The sequence below is a fragment of the Megalops cyprinoides genome, chromosome 12, assembly GCF_013368585.1.
Source record: "Megalops cyprinoides isolate fMegCyp1 chromosome 12, fMegCyp1.pri, whole genome shotgun sequence".
NCBI lineage: Eukaryota > Metazoa > Chordata > Actinopteri > Elopiformes > Megalopidae > Megalops > Megalops cyprinoides.
The window spans coordinates 29,430,873-29,451,510 of NC_050594.1; the positions used below are offsets into that span (position 1 = coordinate 29,430,873).

Consider the following 20,638-nt stretch of genomic DNA (forward strand, 5'->3'; position numbering starts at 1 on the left):
CTCTTCCGTCTTCTACCCACAAAGAGACCTTCTGGAAATTCAAAAGTGTGATTAGATTTTACTTCTAATGCATCAGCTGTTGTTCAGCCCATTCTGATGAGTCCCACCCAGAAGTGCCGGTTCATCTGAGCTGAGCAGTTTTCGCATTGGTGAGGGTTGGTTGTCAGGGCAGCAGCACTGACCTCTGTGTGTTCCTACCATTAGCGAGCGAGCAACTGGCTGATGAATGAGGCTGAATGGGTCTGAATGGTCAAGCAGGTGGTGACAAGAGCTCAATGACCTGATGCTTCCCTGTCGAGTGGCCTTCAGAGCCCTTTACAGCTGACTTGTTTACCGGCTGTGAGATGTGCAAACAGCCAGCAGCCTATGTCACACAGAGCTGGTGTGGAACAGGCCAGGCCCAAGGCTGTGCTTTTGAAAAAAAAACGCTGCATTGTCAGTTTGCAGCCTCAGATGGCGGCCAGGGTGAACCACTATTATGTCTGGGGTGTGTTTACCATTAGCATGTACCAAACCCTTTATGATGATTAAGAAGCACAGACAAGAATACAAAGCACAGTTTAAGTCCATGAGTATGGTGCAAGATGTCCACTGTAAAGCTTAAATAAAAAATATGTTGCTGTAAGGGACAACAGCAATACAACCAAGCTTTGATCCACCCACTCATCAGGCAATACAAACCCATAGCTAATTGTTGTTTATATTCTATTTGCACTTTCGTATTCTAAAATGTAAAACATCCTTCAGTAATGTAGGGTTTGTCATTAGTGATTAGTGGGTGGAACATGGGTTTATTTGATTTCCAGTCCTCATCTTTGTAAACCTCTATCTATTCCATCAGGGCCCTGAAATAAGACAAAAGAATGCTTGGAATCCTGTCTCTTGGCCACAAGTTTGTTTTAGGGATTAACATTAACAAATACTGCGGAAATTATATGTGAACGTCCTGTCACGTGACTTCCTATTGTGTACCGAGCGTTATAAAAAAAAGGTTGCCCTGCCTTTTGATTTCTGCTTGGCAAACTGCTTATTGCATTTTCTCTGCTTGGCTATGCTGCACGCAAGGAAGAAAAAAAAGACAAATCCTCTCTTTACTTTCAACTCAGTTGGCCCACCTGCTTCGTATTAGGATAGGCAGTGAGTCCGGCAAAGTGGAGAGGTCAGCCCTGCACTTTGAGTCGATTGACAGTATGGTATACAGATGCCGCAATTACTCCACCTTCCTCGACCTGAACCCAGCAAGGGATGCATCTGTGATCTCCTGCCCCCTTCTATTCACTTAAAGAAACTGTTATTCAAACATTTCCTGTCTGATAAATATCATATCAGCATAGTTCTTCTCTTCCAGTTATGCAGTTAGATACTGAATATTGTGCAGACAAATGTTTGGAGATCTTGGCTAGCCAGCTGAAAAGGAAGCCACTGCACTGAATGGAGAGTGGGTGGATGATAAAGAGTTCCATCGCCAGTCCACATTATCTGGATGTTACAGGGTTGTTGTCAGAATGTCGTACACTGCGAGGCAGTCACCCAGGTATATGTGGGCCTACAGCGATGGGCTGTTATTGTTGGCTCGTTATCTCCCTGGTCCAAGGCCCTTTTTCGCGTAGTCTGTCTGCTGTCTGTGCCACCAGCCTCCAGACCGAAGCACTTCGGCGGCTGTTTTCTTGAGCGTGCACTCTGGCTTCACGTATCTGTGCAAAACTCCGGCTAATGTAGCTGGCTTCATTGTTTAATATCTCCCTGCAACTTGTTCCCCACAGCTTTGCTTTGTGCTGAGCACAGTCAGTTTAAAAACTTAAGTTGATGCAAAATAGAACTAACACATCATCAAATTCTAGGTTATGACAATAGTATGTGTTGGCCCTTAATTAAATGCAAGAAAAGAAACTCTGTTCCCCTTAAAAAATGTTTTGTCAGGCCAGCTGGGGTGGCTGTAAGTGACAAAAAATTTGTTGGATGGAATTCTCCAGCCATGAAGGAGGAAAAAAAGTCTTATTTGCGCAGAGTGGTCCTGATGAAGATGTGGTGGGCTACAGCACATGCGAAGAAAAAAATACAAACCTTCTTTGCATTATCTAGTATTATACTTTTTTTCTGTTGATCTGCTGTAATCTATAGCAGACCCTGTGATTGTATATCCAAGATTAAACAAATAGACTGTATTCGGCATTTAGTTTAAACACCAGAGTTAGGTTTCCACTCAGTTGTTTCTAAAGTAGTATTCAGTATATTTAGTATATGACTATCTAGGCCAGTCATTACCTTTAATCATTGGTGTCATTGTTGATGGACCTTGCTTGATTTTTTCTTTTTGCTGGGTAGCTGTCCATAAATAAGAATTAGACTGCCTAACATGCTAATTAGATTCTTCTGTGGAGCAATAATATCATGTTATGAGCGAAAACAACCTAATGATTTGACTAGACCCAGCCAGAAGCCCTAAACTTCATAGTTTCATTAGCATCTTGTTTTGTTTCTTCGCTGGGTCTTGTTCTGCCTTCTGCATCATGGAAATCTGATGCAATGACAAAGTCATATTCAAGTGTATAACATCAAAGACAATACACGAAAAGGGACTTCACCAAAGATATTGGAAGACAAGACTGTCTTGCTCATATGTCCGTCATTTGCAATGTCTAGATCTCTCCTTGATTTGGAAATGCAAAGGACTTTGTGTCTATTTCTTGGTGACAGACTTGACATTAGACCACAAAAAATTAATTATACATGAACCTTCCATGGCCATGGTGAAAAGTCCAACACTAAATTGGACTTGGATCATGTCAGCGACTTCAGATAACTTGATGGGTCTTCACTTCAGCAGCTTTCCACTCATTATCTTAGGGGTGCAGTCTGTGTCCTGTCAGGCCAGAATGCAAATTTAGCCAATTTGAGACGATACAATCACATATTTTAAAATATCTTGATCTTCTATGCCTGGAAAATGTCAGATGAGCGCGATCATTCTGGCAGCCAATCATGTTCCACTGTGAGAACAAGGTGGGATGGATTCCATTCAGTAAATGAATGCCGGTGAACTTAGAGCACCAGTCATCACTCATGCCTGTTACAGAAGGGATATTAAAGACTGGAAAAAAAGGTGTTTTCCATTTTTTCTGGCCCTGCTGGTCCTGTAACACTACAGGGGAAACAGTGAGCAATAACCTGAAATGTAAAAAAGAAAGACGTGATTACCCTTCATCATGTTCATCATGGGGAAGGTTCAGGACTCTCTTTGAAGAGCCATGGTTGAAAATGACACAAAATGTGAAGGCCCAGAGGTTTGACGGTGTGCCTTTTCCTTCCCGGTCTCCAGTTTCCCCCAAGTGTGTCCACAATGGGAAGGAGTTTTCCGACGGTGAGGTGTACCGCATGGACCCGTGCTGGCTCTGTCAGTGCCGAGGAGGGATCTCCTTCTGCTCCAAGGCGGAGTGCGCTGAACTAGACTGTGAGAGCTTCTACATTCCAGAGGGGGAGTGCTGCCCCATCTGCATAGGTACAGACACCCAGCCACCTGCCACAGGCATCAAACACACACCTGCCATACATGCATATAGCCCCACACACATAGACATTGTCACACATCTTTCACATGCCTTAGAATACCATGGATATAGACCATGACTTACACTGTTTGCTAACATAGGCACTGTTGCTTGTATAGGTTGCTTGTAGTTGCATGCTTGCTGCTTGCCAGGTTTTCCCACCTATCACTACCAAAGACAATAATACAGTCTTTGTCACTGATGTAAACACTGTCACTTACCCACCACTAACATATATGGGATGTATATAAGACAGTAGGATAGACTTTCTCATTAATAAAGGTATTCAAGTGCAACTGTAACACTCCTGTCATACACCTGTATGAAACACTGTCACACACCATTCACCGATAGAGGTGCGTCTGTACCAATACGGCACAAGTGATACGTAGCTGTCTAATAGCTATTAGTCTCATACATTTGCATACAGAGACTCCCATTCACAGAAGCATGAGTGCACATGTAAGCAGTCTACATGTGTATAGTGGATCATTTGCATGCACTGTCCTACAAATGCACAGATTCCTCTGTGTTGTGCATACACACTGATGTACACAGGTGTTGATGTTTATCATTAATATTAAAGCCCTGTTAATGTTTCGGTAGCTTCCGTCATTCCTGAAATCTGCACTGACCTAAATGTATGCATCTTTTAGACACATATCTTGTGGTTTCCCTCGCTGGCCTCTGCTGAGAAAGTGATACCATTGTGGTTTTTAGAAATAGTTTATGGGCTGCGGCATGGAATGATGCCCTGACCCTGGTCAGCCTTACAGACCAGGACTCTGTGAGCTCCTAAACCGATATGCATCTCTTTTATAGCCTATTTTAGGACTGGGTTTCCGTGATGACAAATTTCTACCTTCCTTTGTTAAGACTGAATGTGTCTGTAACTTTGATGTGCTTTGATGACTCTGTAAGTAGAGTTGGATGGAAGTGTCATATATTCACAGGGCCTTCTCAGCCAGATGGAGAAATGATTGGGGTGGCCTTTGACTGCCATATTTTGGGAACCCCAGCTCTAAACCTATATACGAGGGTTTTAGGTGGATGACTTCAGTAAAAACACAGCTGGAATTCGCAGTTTTCAAGTTTTCTTGTACAGAGAGGTAGTCATAGTCATTTTATGGCCTATACGAACAGCTTGGATCGTGAAACCGCTTCGTAAAATGTCTTTTTTAAATGGTGGCTGCTCTAATGCATCAACACCCTTTGCACGTCACCTCTCATTAAAAATATAGTGGGTAGAGACAGGTAGAGACGCTGATATTTTATGCTGGGCTGGATTAAAGTGCATTAGGCCATGCATGTGGCCAGCAGATTTGCGCGGCATGTAGCAACTCGCTGCCTTTGTCCGCCTATGTTTCTTAAACCGTCAGAGACTTCAGAGAGATGCAACCACTGTAGGTCAGCTGCGGCCTTCCACCTGGAGCACGCAGCTCCCTAATGCTGGTGAATGGGCCTATCCTGATTTATCATGCTTACTCTGGAATCCACTGCTGGGATCCCATGGCCCGGGCTGTCAGAACTGTTTGCTCAACCTATTTCTCTTATTTCTTGTGTGGCTTGTGCACACAGTCCTCTGAAAGCGTGGGGTGATGACGGCAGGCTTACAGTTGGTGTGTAGGTGCAATTAGGTCACAGGAGACCCCCTGACTGAGAGTGCGAATGTCATTAAATTAAGAGCGCCTGAAGTAAGTTCAGCTGAGCGTCAAGAATGGACGTGCCTCCTGTAACTGTCTGACGTACCCTTCGCTAGTCAGGCCAATTTCGGCTGGGGCAAAAAAAGTATAATTCCATTAAAGTTTAATTCCATTATAGTCTATGGTGTTTACCATACCACCCGCAGGGTTGTCATGTGACTGTTCCGTGCTGCACGATCATCCAGCTTGGTTTTATTTCAGTCATTTCTAGGGGAGAAAACCCCCTAAGTTGTTTGGGCTGTGAGATACATAGACACAGTATCCAGTACGACTCGTGGCTATCATAAACACTGCAGGTGATTCTTGTTTTGGGAGCTATGTTAGGCGGTGTGTCTGAAGACACAGCAAGCCACATAGCACGAACGTGCACTCACTGCAGTTGCTGGAGCAGGACCCATGTGTACTTGTATGGAAAAGAAACATTTGGGGGTATAGTTTAGTTTACTTTGGGCCTGACCGTTGACCCCTTGCAGAGGGTAGAGGCCTCCGATGAGTGCCTGGGAGACACGGGGGGCTCTGGATCTGAGCTCTTAGTCCGCCATGTGAGAGAGAGAGGAAGAGAAGTGCAGTACTGCCGGTAATCGCCCCCAGATGGGCAGAAACACAAACAGCCAGACCCCTGCTGGGGTCGGTCAAACAGGGACCCGAGCCCTGATACACAGGGCCGAGACTCTGGCCATCCAGCCACCCCTCACGGTGATCTCTGCTTTAAATTTCCAAATAGCCAACGTGTAAATACGATCATTTGAGAAATGTCCTTATGACACCCTAATACAAGTTATGCGCGGCATCCCAAAACTTCAAATGGGTGGGTAAATAAGCACATACAGTAATGCGTGGAATTCTCTGAGATGGCCTTTCATGCTTCAAGTGACATTTACTGGAGTGAACCCTGAACTTTGTGGTCTTCTGCCCTCAGGGCGGCTGTGTAATTGGCATCTGTGGGAACAGTGCATGGGACAAGCTTTCCCAGTGGAAAACATAGCACCGTGCACATAAAATTGCCCTGGAAGAGCAGGAAATTGTAGACATGGTCCTTCACATTGTTTTTATAAATCTCATCAGTCGCAGGGTGTCTCGCCTCTATCTCACGCAGCTGTTGCATGAATGTACAGTGCGTGCTCAGTATGTATGTGCTGTTTGGATAGATGGTTGGATAAGTGTCTGGATGTCAGCGTGCCTTGGCTCACTCCCCACCCTCCCTGCGTTAATGGCCTCTCCCCCAGACGTGGAGCTTCTGTCGGTGGACAGCGCAGAGGCCAGCTGCTGGGTGAACAACAAGCTGCGGCACCACGAGGAGCAGTGGAAGGAGGACGACTGCACCTTCTGCCAGTGCGTGGACGGCGACCCGCACTGCACTGCCATGGCCTGCAAGCAGAGCTGCCAGAACCCCGTCAAGATCCCCGGGGAGTGCTGCCCCTTCTGTAAGGGTATGTCACATCCCGTCCGCACGCTCGCACGCGTCTCCACCTCACACCTCATTTAAATCAAATCCAATTAAATCCTTTAGTACGTACAATGGTAACAATCTTTAATAAAAAACAATGCAGAGGAGCATTTACAGACACTGCGCTAGGACTTAAGTCAGGAGGCCTCGAGCAGCGGAAAAGAGAGCCTCTCGAGTGAAGCAGCCATCCCGTTTTTGAGGCCCCCAATTAAAATGTTTCGGCCAGCTTCGGCGCGGCTATCGGACAGCTTTTACTGGAGCTGGCCGCAGCAGCGTTTAATCAGCACCTGCCTTTGACCAAGCACTCCGGCTCTAATTGAGACCGCTTTAACTGCACACAGCCTGCGGACGGGTGGAGCTCGTTAAAGCGGAGGCCGGCGTGCATTCTTCAGGCGGCAGGAGCTTTCTGTTTTTTTTTTTTTTTTACTGGCCTGGCCCTTCAAATGAGACCCACCTGGGGGAGGTGTAGCCCAGAGGGCAGTTTAATTGGAGTGTATTATTTTTTCGTGAGCATAATCAGTTACAGCTCGTTTGGTGCCCATCCCACCGAACCTGGGGGAGGAAGGTTTTCGGGATGATGGAGTGCTTTCCCAGTCGTGGCACAAGCCTGACCGCCATAAAAACTCCCCTCACAACAGATCCCAGCTCTTTGAGGATGACCCCCCCTCTCCTCCCTTTGATTTCTGAGTTGCCAATATTTTACCTGAAACAGAAGGGCTTTAATGTTTGTTTTGAAACCGAGGCATGTCTCCGTGCCTCAGCAGGTAATTTAAACAATGGGAAGGTACTCATTCATCAAAGGTAACAGATAATGAAAGTCTTTCAGGGGTAAGGGCCTGCGTTTATTGTTAATTATAGCTTTGGTTTAGAGCCATTTTCTTTCATGCAATGTGGAGGGATGGAATTGAGATATCAGCTTTGGCACAGTGGCAGCGGCTAATAGCTCCAGATACTGAGGTGGAAATACGTGGCTGAGTTGATGTGAAGACAATGTGCTTCCCAGAGCCCTCCTATGAGACCGTCAGCCCCATTCTGTGCCCCCGCCTGGAGAACTGCTCTCTGTCAGGGAAGGACTGTCCCTACGGCTTCTTGCAGGACAAGAACGGCTGTCTGCTCTGCCAGTGCCTGAACAGTAAGAGCTCCTGTCTACTGTGTGGAGAACACGCCGTGACATGCCCTGACACTCTCTGTTATGGCCTTGCACACAGACCAATCCTCAGTGCTCTCCCATCTCCACTGAACACACCCTGTCACACCCTGACACGCAAGTGTATCATCATCAAAAACATACAGCACAACAAAAGCACCACAACTGACAGCACACAGCAGTCAAATGGACAACTCTCCAACAAGCAGCACGTCCCAACAAGTGACCAACTCTCTCCGACACACAGCACAATTAATCAAGTATCTCTCTCTGTCATTCAATGCACTAGCCAATGCACAACACTTTCCAACTCACAGCCCAAGATAAAAACATTGTAACTTTGTTTTGTTAACTTTATTAAAAGTAAAAAGGAAAAGCGGTAATTGAAAGTGCTGTGATTAAATTTTTTGGTTCATTTCAGACGATTCCTGCCCGAACCTGGAGAAGTACTGCTCTCTCCAGTGTCCCTTTGGCTATGAGAAGGATGACTTCGGCTGTGAAGTGTGCGAGTGCAAACCTTCACCACAGAAATGTCGCCCCCTGTTCTGTAGTAAGACCTGCCCCTATGGTTATGTGTAAGTAATCCCGCCGGTTCCCAGCTGTTTCCATAGTTCTCTAATATATCACACAGCATTCGCTAGATGTGGATCTCTTACCCCAAAACCTCGCAGTTTTGAGACAAACGGGGCCTTGTCCAATATGTTTTTCATGCATCTCTCAATCTGTATCAGTTATGTGTAAATAATATAAATACTCTTATCTAATATCCTAATGAAATCTGTGAACAAACTTTGGCTGTGAGCCAAATAGAAAGCGTGCACCGAAACTCATGAAGAGCACCACATAAAGCCCTGGCTCTGCCCCCCTCCTTACGATGTGGGGTCCAACTCGGCTCCGGCTGACAGCGGGAATCAGCGGAGTGGACCGGGTCAGGGGAAGCGTCTCTGATCTGGCGCGCTGACGAATCGCCAGCGCAGATCAAACGAGCCCAGCCGGGCCTTAATCCGGGCCGGTGTGTGCCCACTTCACAGCGAGGCCTGCCCTTCATCCCTCTAATCCCCTTAACTCAATCAAACATCTGGAAGCTTTCTTCTGTCCCGCCACCACTTTCATTTCATAAATCATGCCCTTGCTTGGAAAACAATGATCAAAAACACATCCGCACAAAAGCGGGCTTTATGAAATGCGTACAGGGGGGTTTCTTCTGGTATCTCAGCCATGCGCCGCACAGTTTCCACTCAAGATGGAGCAGATAGGAACGTTGGAGGGCTCCCTTAAGGAAGGGGAGAGGCGCAGGAAGTGGTGGCTTCATCCATCATATCCCCTGCTTTTGGGATGGCTTCAGAAGTCTGAATCCTCAGAGCCGCCGGCTCTAACTTCAGTCCTTTAAAAACACGGCTGTGTTATTATGGCTGGTAAATAGGGAAGAGTCCTATGAAGAGAGGATGTTGTCTTGTATGTGTTTGCTAGCGCTTGGCTCCTCACCATCTTTACAGTGCTGCGTCTGTTACAGTTTTTCCCTAAAACCTAGGTGGCGTGCACCAGGGGTAGACACCAGCTTGTCACATAGCTCAGATATCCAAACACGTGAAACCCTGCACCTTACACTGAAAGAGAGGGGGAAAAGTAAGCCCTTTGTCCTGTGCATGTCCGTCATGCCCAAAAGGTGTGTTTGTTCTGACATTTTGTACAGTTGACCGCTTCAAGCGGGATACAAAGACAGACTTAAATCATTTCCCCTGCTCAATAGGGCTAAAACATCATCGGACTTGACAGGACATACATGGCATTCTAATGCTCAGGATCTCGGCTGGGTGGAATTTGTGCAGAGCCAGCAGTCCCAGCGTCAACCCAAGTGCAGCTTGGTGTTTGAAATTCCACACGCCACCTTTAAACAAAGCACAACTCCAAGGTCGCCGGGCACGCTGTCTCACTGTTTGTGTACCGAGGGCCCAGCTAGCTGGGGCTCACAATACGTTCATTATTGCTGTTTCAGCAGAGAAATCGGCTCTCTGCGCTCCACGGAGGAAGGTACAGTAGCCACTGATAGAGGCCCTTTTGCAGCTCTGCAGGGGAAGCAGATTAATAGTGTAATTACTTCCTGGTAATAAAGTCCACATCCCATTATGTTTTGCTGTACAGCAATTGATTGCTTTTGCATGTGTGTTAATTTTCCTTCTTGACAATGTAATAATTACTTGCGGTCAAAACAGTAAAAGGGAGGGGGGGGGGACTTGAAAGAGGCAGAAGTAGGTGGATCTTAGCGCTCTCGTGCTAAGTAAATAACTGGAGACATTTTTCAAATTGGATCACTGCAATGAAATGGGTCAGCGTGAACATTAAATGACCTGAAATCCCAGGGACCCAGGATCAGTTCCCACTCAGACATAACTGGATTAACTCAGACACAGCACATTGCTCAGGAGTTCCTGTAGCAGATAATCTGCCGCATTTGAACCAGCCAGTCCAAGTCTTTATTATACACAGCTACCTCAACATACTTATTGAACCGAGCTTACGCTTCTTCCTTCAGGAATTCAGGCCACAGGTGTGGTGTGGCTCACACTTGAATGGTCACGCTAGATTTTTGTTTGCCTTGCTGAGACTGTCCAATGGTTTGGATAAGGAGCTCCATCTCTCCAATAGCCTTTCAAAGTAGTGCATCCTTCCATAGTAGTTGTACTCCATCAGAGGCCTTATTATAAGAGATGGTCCTGGGTGAGCTCTACCAATATACAATTCGACATTCCACCGAGAGCTTTGCCTTCCTGGGGGCTGTCTCTGGCTCTTATTAAAAGACCCAGTTTATTTCATTTGTTTCTCTCACTGGCCAGTGTTGTTTTGGGTCCAGGAGCCCCCTTTCCCTGGTCTTACAGGGGATTACTCATAGAACCCCCTCACAGCCACGGTGGTAAACGCTTATTTACAAATTAGTCATGAGCTCATGCTTAATAGAAAGCATGTCTGCCATTGCCTTAATCATCTGGTGGTATTAATAGGGTTTAGCTGAGTAAGTGCTTCTTACCTCGCAGCTTGAGGAAAGACACGCTTTGCAGTTGGATTTCTGTTGTAACAACTGAATGCTTCGATATGACTGCTAATGTCACACTGGAGACTTGACGTTGACTATATCAGTTCTGCGGTTCTTCTTAGTTTGTTGGAAAGAAGAGCGAGGGATTTAGTGAAGTTGTGCATTTGAAAGAGTCAGTTTCATAAGCCGTTCATTGCTGCTTGCCAGGGTTTTCTGTACACACCATGGGGAACTCACATGTTTTAGGGGGTACTGCTTTTATCTAGCCTCTTCAAAGACTGCTAAAACATTGTGGGAAAGCAGAACCATATGTCTTTTATACCAGGGTGACCATCTGGTTCCATGGCACTGTTGTTTCTCCCAGAACAATCGGCTATTGAACCCCAGTGTCAGGATGCGTTGATATGTGAACGTAAGATTCCAGACTCACCTTCCCACGTTGCACCACTGTGTTTCCCCCTTACAGGAGGAACAAGCATGGGTGTGAGATGTGTCGCTGCGTGAAGTGCGCTCCGTTCACCTGTGATAAGCACTGCCCTGACGGCTACAGGCGGAACAAAAAGGGTTGCTCCGTCTGCCTCTGCAAAGGTATAGCAGTCCTCCTCATGAATATTCAGCAGCGAAGGTTACAAGCATCTAGCCACAATTCCAACATTACTACAGAACGTGTGCGCTCCCCTCTCAGACTGAGAAGCTTATGTGCACAGTATGGCTTCTGTGTATTTTTTTCCTTCCCACCGGATGACATATATCCATATACCTGTAATCTAGGGAGCGTAGAAGTTATTTTCTGGTTATTATAAAGTTATTTATTGCCAGTATTTGTTTATAATATATACACCAATAATTCAGGTCTGTGTGTATGAACATGCCAGTGCAAGTACACTTCTCAGAAACACTTCAAAAGTTAAAGATTGTTTGAGAAGTGGCTTATTTTAATGGCGCCATTTCTATTTACAGTGTTTATTTTCTTTCTTTAATTTTATAAATATTTTAGCGTTGGAATATTTTTAGTTTCACGCTCAGCAAGCAGTCAGTGTCATAACAGCACCCCACCCACTGGGCAAGTGCGAACTCGCGTACACACGAGCGTACACAGACACCGGTACACAGAGACGCACGCATACACTCTCTCATCCCGGGACCCTTGATGTTTACTTTGAATGTTTTTAGACCTGGTAGTCAGTGAACTGTTAAAATATTTATAGTGGGAGGGTAAACTTACTTAGCACGCAGCACACCACTTTCGCCCCGTATAAAAGCAGGCAGGGGGTGTGTAGATAAATAAACATCTGTCCTGGCTTTGGGTCCGGTCCCACTCATTGACGTACGTTTCCAACAGTGTGCCTCTGAACGTAGCATCGGTCATAGAGGTCTTTAACGCGGGATTACGGCCCAGTTGTTGGCAGTTGTGGGGTTTATTAAGTGTATTAAACTTATCCTTCAGCATATTGACTGTGCCTTGGGGTGAATGCCAAAGCAGAAGGAAATGATTAACTTTATTTATGTGCAGCAGAGTTATATGTTGATTACTGACGAAGTAAAAGTACTTTAAAAGGAAGATCCCATTTTCGATTAAATGGTTTTGTGAACCGTGAGTCTTTGAGGAGCGCTTTTGCCAGTTTCCTTTATAACTGGCCTCCAGAATGTATGTCGATAGGTTTTGAGTTTACATTTCCCCAGTTCAGTTCTTTTGTCCTAAAATGCCCACACTGATTGTTTTACAAAGGGCACAGTAAATTCATTTTAAGCCATTTAATCAAAAGCAATAGCCATCACTTTGGCACACTATGACGTCAATTTCAATCTCAGCTGTCACTGTTTTCTTTCTTCAAGTGTCTCTGCATGTGAGTGTAACTTTGTGCTCTGCATATCCAGAGAGTAGCCGCACTCCAAGCACCACGCCAGCTGTGCCAGAAATCAGATACTGCCTGACGGCCAATGGGCACCGCTACGAGGAGGGCGAGAGCTGGCACGACGGCTGCCGGGACTGCTACTGCCACGCGGGACGGGAGATGTGTGTGCTCATCACGTGCCCGGTGCCCAGCTGCCCCCATCCCGCAGTCAGACCCGACCAGTGTTGCCCCACCTGCGAGGGTATGCCTGGCGCCCCACTGCACCGCGCGCCTCTCAGAGTGACACGCCCAGGGCTAAAGTCACTCTCAGTGTTAACACACTTCTGCAATTGGGGTGGATACTGATACCCTCTCCTTTCCATATCAAACCATTAGAGGGAATTTTTTTTATGCTTTTGGATGAGTTAATTAGTCAGTGGACTGTTAAAATATTTATAAAGGAAAGTATGAGAATGTCATGTACTTTAAGCAGCTGCCCTCTGTTGCTGGCCTGTATTAAAACTGGTATTAAGAGGCAACAGAGGGACTCTTTGGAGGTGTCCGCACTACTGGAAAAAACATTGTGTTTGGAAGCAGTGCTGTGAGGTCACTGTGGGAGCCCAGGTGTGGTGCTGAAAGGGCTCGTTTCCCACACTGCTGCCCTCACCCCATTGTGCGGCTGGCTGGAACCCACGTGTGTTGTGTTTTTTTTTTTTTGCAGACGAGTCGGGCAGCGGTCAGCCTGAGGGGGTGGACCTGGTGGTGTGCAGGGCTCCGGGTGGGGAGTTCTATGTGGAGGGGGAGACCTGGGAGCTGGACGAGTGCACTCGCTGCACCTGCAGGAAGGGCCGGGTTCTGTGCGACACAGAGGTGTGCCCTCCTGCCCTCTGCCAGGCCCCGACCAGGAGCAAGGACACCTGCTGCTATGTCTGCCCAGGTACCTAATGACGCCTGCTTTCTTCTGGCAGTCCAGCTACCCAATGATGCGTGGAGAGAGAGTTTGCTCTATGAGATGCATTCGTCACTTTGTCAGTGCTTTTCCATGCGGGTCGTCTTTATCAGCAATACGGCATTTCAGATACCGCTGTGCCGCTGCGCGAGAGCTGACTCCGGCCAAACACAAAACTCTGCCATTTGAGGAACGCATTTCAGTTGGCCGTTATCAGCAGGAAGCCCGCAGAGATGGCTTGTTTTTCGGAACATGTGGTTTCTCTGAGCCCACACTGGATGGTGGCTGGGCTGTCCGGGACAGTTTTATGTCTGACACAAGCCCATAAACAGGCCAGCCCAAACCGGCTGGGGCTTCACACGGGAAGCCTCCAGTGAGAAACACATGTGGGCTCGGCAAGCTGACTGGCCATGCGTATCTCCGCCAGCGCGCCACGCCCCACCGGCCTGCCCCCCCCCCCTTCGCAGGAGCCCTCCACCCACTCTCAGACACTGCAAATCAGAAAGGCATGGCGATCCATAAACCAGACACATGGCATGGCTTTATCATCAGATCGGATCTCCGGTGCTGGATTGTCATGGGCAGGGCTTTGATATATGGGTCTTGCAGATGAAGAATGTGGGAATCACATACATTTAAGTGACAGCACCCGTGATGTATGCACACGGTACGGTAGAGTGATTCTGTGAAACTCTACTTGTGTTTTTTTGTCACAGTGAAGCCTCTGACACATGGGCCTGGAGCGATGAATCTTGAAATTGCATTAATTTTTCTGACAACTTGAATGATGTATTTGCACAGCTTCGCAGCTATCAGGATTTCATCAGACTTTATTTATGTATGCGTCTGATTAAAAGCGTCATTATCTCTTACTGGAACCGGCGTCGTATATCCTCTCTGCAGACCAGAGTGACCTCTGTGTTAACTTAGCGCTCTCTCCTGTGTCCCGCAGAGGACCGGTTCAAGCCTCTCCCGCCAGTCAACAACAGCCAGTTGGATTACTGCATCTCCAGCGATGGGGATGTGCTCATGGCTGGGGACTCCTGGAAGGCCAACGCCTGCACCAGCTGCACCTGCAGCAACGGCACCATCCAGTGTTTCTCTCAGCGCTGCCCGCCGGCCAACTGCAGGGTCCCAGTGCTCCGCAAGGGCCAGTGCTGCCCCTACTGCCTGGGTGAGTCCGATCTCCACTGCCCAGGCCATTCTTTACTGGTCTTCACTTGCTAGAAGTCTCCTATTGGCTGCCAGCATACCATTCAGGTCAGTCCGTTCAGCAGCTTTGGAATGCCTGTGCCACGCTTCCCCTGTCGTCCCCTGCCTGTTCTGGCCCCAGTGTGGCAAAATAAGCTTCAGGTAGTGGTCAGTTCATCGTTGACCATCTTCTGTCACAGTCTGAGGGCCCACCTCTGCGGCACCTCGGCTCCCCTGCCCAACATGAGCTTTCTTCTCCTTTTCTGGAGTTCTGCTGTCGAGTATGTTGACGTTTTACTGGAGGGGAAGTTGTAGCTTTTCTGTTGTGTATATTGTAGTTTTGCTACAGGATATCTTGCGTTGCATCGAGGTGTGCACACGTTATCTCAGCACTGCGGTAGGGGCTGATGCTCCATGTTTGAGCATGGTCAGCTGTGTCTTGTACTGTCTATTTGGCCATCTTATTAGATATACTTTGCATTCAGACTTTGTAAGTTGCTCTAGACAAGAATGACAAAAACCTGTAGTGGAAAAGGCACATGTCAAATAGCCTTCTGTTATTCTCTACTGGGGTCAGACACATGGGCGTGTTAGAGGTCTGGCTTTGAAGTCCTGGAGTTTAGATGGTGAGAATAGTCATGAATATAAAGAATAAGAGCGTAAAACGTGTTATTTATGGACATGACCAGGAACAGCAGAGCATACAGTGCAGATAAGCTTAGTATTATGCTCTTCGTAAAACATGGCAGACATCTCAAATTCAACCAGCTAACCTTAAAGCTATTAAATGTAAGCTTTTTATTTTTTAAATAATTTTAAGGTAAAACCCATGTGAAAGGGAGCTGTTCAGGAATTCTCTTTCAGGATGCAGCAGCATGAGCGAAGCCAAGAGCAACCTGGAGCAGCGGTGTTAGCGCGCAATAAAATGCCCACTGAAATCAGACTGACCGTTCCTGTGGCAGGGAGAAACCGGGCAAGGCCGCCTGCGTCCCAAGTGCCAGCCTCTCCCTGGCGCTGCCTGGGCTGCCTGGGCGCACAGGGCCGCTCTCAGCAGCATTCCGTATGACGCGACCCCGCTCAGACGGAACACATTCCCCGCGTATCCGCGCATTCACACGTGTTTCCTGTCTCCCGCTGAATCAATGCAGGGACAGGAAAGCAAAGCTCCATGTCAGCTTTTCCTTTAGAGGAAAACCCACGGCACAGACGCTCATTGTTCCAGAGTGATTTGTGACCGTTTCATCTTTGCTTTGTTTTCGCGTTTCGGCCCGCAGAAAAACAGCCCTGTTGCGTAAGGCCATCGCGGCGGAGATTGGGGGGGACCTCCGTTTACGCCTCGAAATAAACGCATTCCTCTTCCCTCAGTTTTTCCCCACCCCATCACTCGATCAAATCAGTTCCTCTTATTAGAGTGATCTGAAGTAAGCTTAGAAGTTTTATGCATTTGACAGTCCTGTTTGTGCTTTTTCCCCGCTTGCATTAAAGACATTACAACCACCACAGCCCCAGTGACAGTGTCCACTGCAGCCCCCAAAGAAAACATCACTGTGGTGGAAGGCAGTGGAATCTGGATCACCACAAACAAGCTGCCAGCCATTGTCGTGACTACAGGTAGGACACAGTCAGGTGCCTCTGCCCCCTTCTAGCTATTTATTGATCTGAGAACTACCTGCCAGTCATAGCTTGTCATATGATACCTTTCATAATGTATGCTTTGTTGGAATTTGTGATTCTGTACTTGTTTATTTTTTAAAGTCTGTAACTTTTAAGTGACAAAAAGAGCGATAGGCTTTAATTAGGAAACAAATATTTAAGATGAGTATATCAATGGTGACCATGTGACCACAAGAATAATTCATGATAAATGGCTGGTAATGAAAAATAGTTGATTTAGAAAGTCATAAACCTGTCCTTGTGATGAAAGGAAACATTCCATGGTGTAAAGGGAGACAAGCTTGCTTTCACTTCAGTTGATTAGAATGGATTAATGTTTTGGAAATATTGGCTGATGTGAGTAGTACCAAGCCCTGTTGGTGGTCCAGAATGTCAATCCAATATTGAATTATTACATTCTCCCTAATTTTCAAGATAGGAAAGGTCTCGGCGAAGGTTTCCCCAGCCAGACTGAGATGGCTCTGATCTACCAATCAGCAGCCTGGATCCTTGCCGGCCTCCTCCTGGCCATCGTCATCTTCCTCATTGTGGCCATCCTCATCAACAAGAAGAAGAACTGGGTGCAGATGTCCTGCTACAGTGCACCTAAAAAGGTGGGAGGTCTGCAGAGTAAATCAGTTTGTGTTGAGGCTGGAATCCACACTTTGACCCTGCTGCATCTAAATTACAAACCCACCGGCCGTGACGGAAATTTATTATTAGCAGGAGGGCAAATGTTGCCCTCTTTCTTCCAGCTCCTGCTACAATGCATGTTCTTGGTGCTATGAATTATGGGGTAACACATTTAGTTTAGCAATAAATTCTGAGGAAGTAGTTTGAAACCAGTATCAAAGAATGCGATTTTTTTTGTAAGACTGTTTATGAAATAGAAGTAGACCGACACTGAAAAGAAAATTCTATGTCATGAAAAAAAAAATTCACGTTACCGCCTAGACAGTACATTTCAACAGAAACCATTAAGTGAAAGCCGCTGGCATGTTTCACTTTGGGAGGGGGGAAATATATATTTCATTTAAAACCCAGTGATTTCTGTCCACTCTTCGCAGGCCGTGATCCTGAAGAAGCACGTGAATAAGAACTCTGTCGTGTACATGGAGCCATCAAAGGAGAACAAGTTCCAGAGCGTGAAGAGCGACGGCAGCGTCAGCTTCTCGCCTGAGGCGGGCTCTCCTGGCGGGGAGAGGCTGGGCATTCCTCGCGCCAAGCTGAGCCACGGGCCCGGCCGCGTGCCGCGCTAGGGCTGCGCCGGCCTCCGGGGATCCAGTCTCAAAGGACAGCAGAGCCCTCCACCTTTCCTCAAACGCTTCCACAAAAACGTATAAAAAGAAAAAAAAAAATCACTCAAGAGATACGTGCCTTGGAATTCTGGAAGGCCTCACCTGGACGCACACGTGTCTCTTACCCTTTAGAATGAAAGGCACACCACTTTGTTGCTGTGTCTACAATGACGTTTCTTTGTTGTGTTGTTATTTCCAAGTTCAGAGCTTTACGTTTCCCTGTTGTTGTCATGAGGGGAACAGGGAGCCGTTACCTACAAGGACATGGACCTGCTGGGCAGGAGAGAGACAGCAGGAAGGGGATGTGGCAGGTGGACTGTGAAAGTTGGGACTGTATCTTATATTCTCTCTGATCAAAGGCCAACTGAAAGACAACCGGAACATGGCTGGTAAAGGCAATTATAAAAAGCTTTAGGGATGAGTAGATTCCAAAATTTTATCTTGTTGTTGTATATTTACATGCGTATTAGCTGTAGCGTTATTTCTAGTCCCTTCTCTGCTATTGTTACTGATGTATTGCTGATGGCAAGATTAACATTTAAAGCTGTGAACGCCCGACTAAACATTCCCCACAAGCAGCAATTTTCCCAGTTTTCTGCTGTAGGCTATTCATTTCGAGGTGGCAAAAGTCATTCTTTATTTCACAGAAACAGAAGTATGGTTGTACTTTTCAGTTCAGACGTAGGTGTCATTACCAAATGACGAAATTCTCGTTTGGAGTGAAATACCTTCTGTCGGGCTGTGTCCTGCACCCTGACTTGGCTGCCTGTGCATCCTCACCCTGGCAACATCGATGCACAGCTAGAAGCTCTTTCCCTCAGCTATTATGTCAAGCAAGGCATCTTCCACACTGAAGCAAGGAGGAACCGTTGTATCGGCACCAGACATTTTCTTCCAGGAGTGCCAGATCCACCCCGCCAGAACCTTGCTGCCACCCTTCCAGAACAATCTTTCTGGAGCTCTCTGAGGAAAATGAGTGTTAGGAGTGCACAGTTTAATGGCTTTCTTACAGCAATTCATACAGAGTTAATATATTTAGAGAATGTAAAAATAGTCTTTTGTAATCACCCTGAGAAAAAAAAGATTTAGCCTTAATTATTTATTTTCATTTATATTCCAGTGTTTATGTTTAATGGTGTATGAGGCCTGATGTGTGTTGAGTGAGTTCATGCTTGGTGTGCTCTTGGAAACTGTTGGCACAGAATGTTTATCTGAAATGTTTGGATCTTCCTCCTGTATTAGAAACACAAAGTAAGTGCGAATTCTGTACCCCAAAGTAGATATTTCTTCTTCACATAATACATTGTTCATGAGTCTTCACAGAGGTCTGCCTTGACAAATATTGGATTTTTACCCAGTGTCTGTAACAGCTGCTCAAATCTACTAACATAAGTCTGTAGCAATATTTATAAAGGGTTATTGTGAAACGAGCTGTGAAAGATGAACATACAACTTGAGAATGTGTTAAATTGAAAGCACTTGTGCATTTCTTGCAAGCTAGCAGGTTTTACAAGGTTCAGACCATGATTTGATTGAGAGAGATTGTGTATTCAGATATTAAACCACTCAAGTATAAATACAGTAACAGCACTGACAGTTCCAGCAATATACTGTACGTCTCAAAAATGCCTTAGATTTCTTATAATACAAACTCTCACTGTAAAGGGAATGATTAAGGAGTATCTATAGGATATGTGGCCTGTCATTCACAAAAAAATGTACCATGATGCCAAAGCATGAGTGTAGAAGGAAAAGGATTTGGGGGTTTAAATGAACTGCAACCATGTGCTTTAAAAGAAAAAAAGGTTACTTGTAAAAGCTTTTGCAGTTGTTTGTAATTTCTAAATGTAAAAAAGGTAGATGAAAGTAGTGGAAAGAAGAGTACCTTATTTATTTTTTCACATAGCTTTATTTATTAATACTAAACTGTAGTTTAACATGATGTCAGCTTGGTAGCCGAAGCTGCTGTACATTTTAGGCATTGCAAACCATTTCTCTCTTTTTATCGGTTCTATTCAGGCTTATTTATTTTCCCAGTTGCAAACTGTAAATACATATTTCTTAGACGTTGAACTGTAACATTTACACCTATTTTCTTGAAAAATAAACCGTGTGAACCATTAAGAACTTGGAAACGTCGCCTCTTAAATTTGACACACGTGTGGAAGAAGTGGCCTTGAAATGTCCGTGTTGACTGCACTTGATAAAAGAATCTCCCGTCGGGAGCATAGGTAATGTGGAGTGCTTACATTACAACTGGCCAGCAGTGTCAGTCACCATTCATGAAGAGGTCTTGCTGAGGTGAAGAGCCAGGTGAAAGTGAACTGTGTACTTGCTGGAGTGTACACTGTGGCATAGATTTAATGTGCCTGCAGCACACTTTGTCTTTGCCAAAATTAAGCATGTGTTTACCTTTTATAAGTTCATAATTCATTTTCATCAGCAGCATTTTACAACTATATGTATTTGTTACGTGTACACTGACATACACATTTGTAGCTCATCTTTTTTTTAGAATTAAGATCTGTAATGTCCTTTATTCATGATCAAAATTATTTTGTGTGATAGGAAATCGGCAATAGTGACAGCTTTAATTAACGGGCACATTAGTTTATCATTCAAAACAATTCACAAAATGATCAAAAACAGCAGGCAGATGAGAATCTTAAGGTAAGTTTTCAGCCTCACCCCTTCCAAGCTTGTGAGGCTACACTCGTATGTACGTTTATTGGAGCTAGTCAGATGAAGTGTGTTCCTCAAGGGTGAAACAGCAGCTCCCTCATAAAGTACCCCTTCAGAAGCCATCTGGCCCATGTTTATAGGGGCAAATGATGCG

General features: G+C 45.9%; 1 protein-coding gene across 1 annotated transcript in view; it reads left to right on the forward strand.

Moving 5' to 3' along the window:
* Positions 1-19,549, forward strand: part of LOC118786902 (cysteine-rich motor neuron 1 protein-like) — a 35,190-nt gene extending 15,641 nt beyond the window's left edge. The window contains exons 5-15 of the mRNA XM_036542252.1: positions 3,320-3,499; positions 6,478-6,681; positions 7,702-7,830; positions 8,267-8,420; positions 11,343-11,464; positions 12,755-12,973; positions 13,433-13,648; positions 14,613-14,834; positions 16,337-16,462; positions 16,940-17,118; positions 17,572-19,549. Of these exons, the coding sequence (XP_036398145.1) occupies positions 3,320-3,499; positions 6,478-6,681; positions 7,702-7,830; positions 8,267-8,420; positions 11,343-11,464; positions 12,755-12,973; positions 13,433-13,648; positions 14,613-14,834; positions 16,337-16,462; positions 16,940-17,118; positions 17,572-17,763 (1,943 nt within the window). The 3' untranslated portion in view covers positions 17,764-19,549. The remainder of the gene's footprint in view (positions 1-3,319; positions 3,500-6,477; positions 6,682-7,701; positions 7,831-8,266; positions 8,421-11,342; positions 11,465-12,754; positions 12,974-13,432; positions 13,649-14,612; positions 14,835-16,336; positions 16,463-16,939; positions 17,119-17,571) is intronic.
* Positions 19,550-20,638: the final 1,089 nt, after the last annotated feature.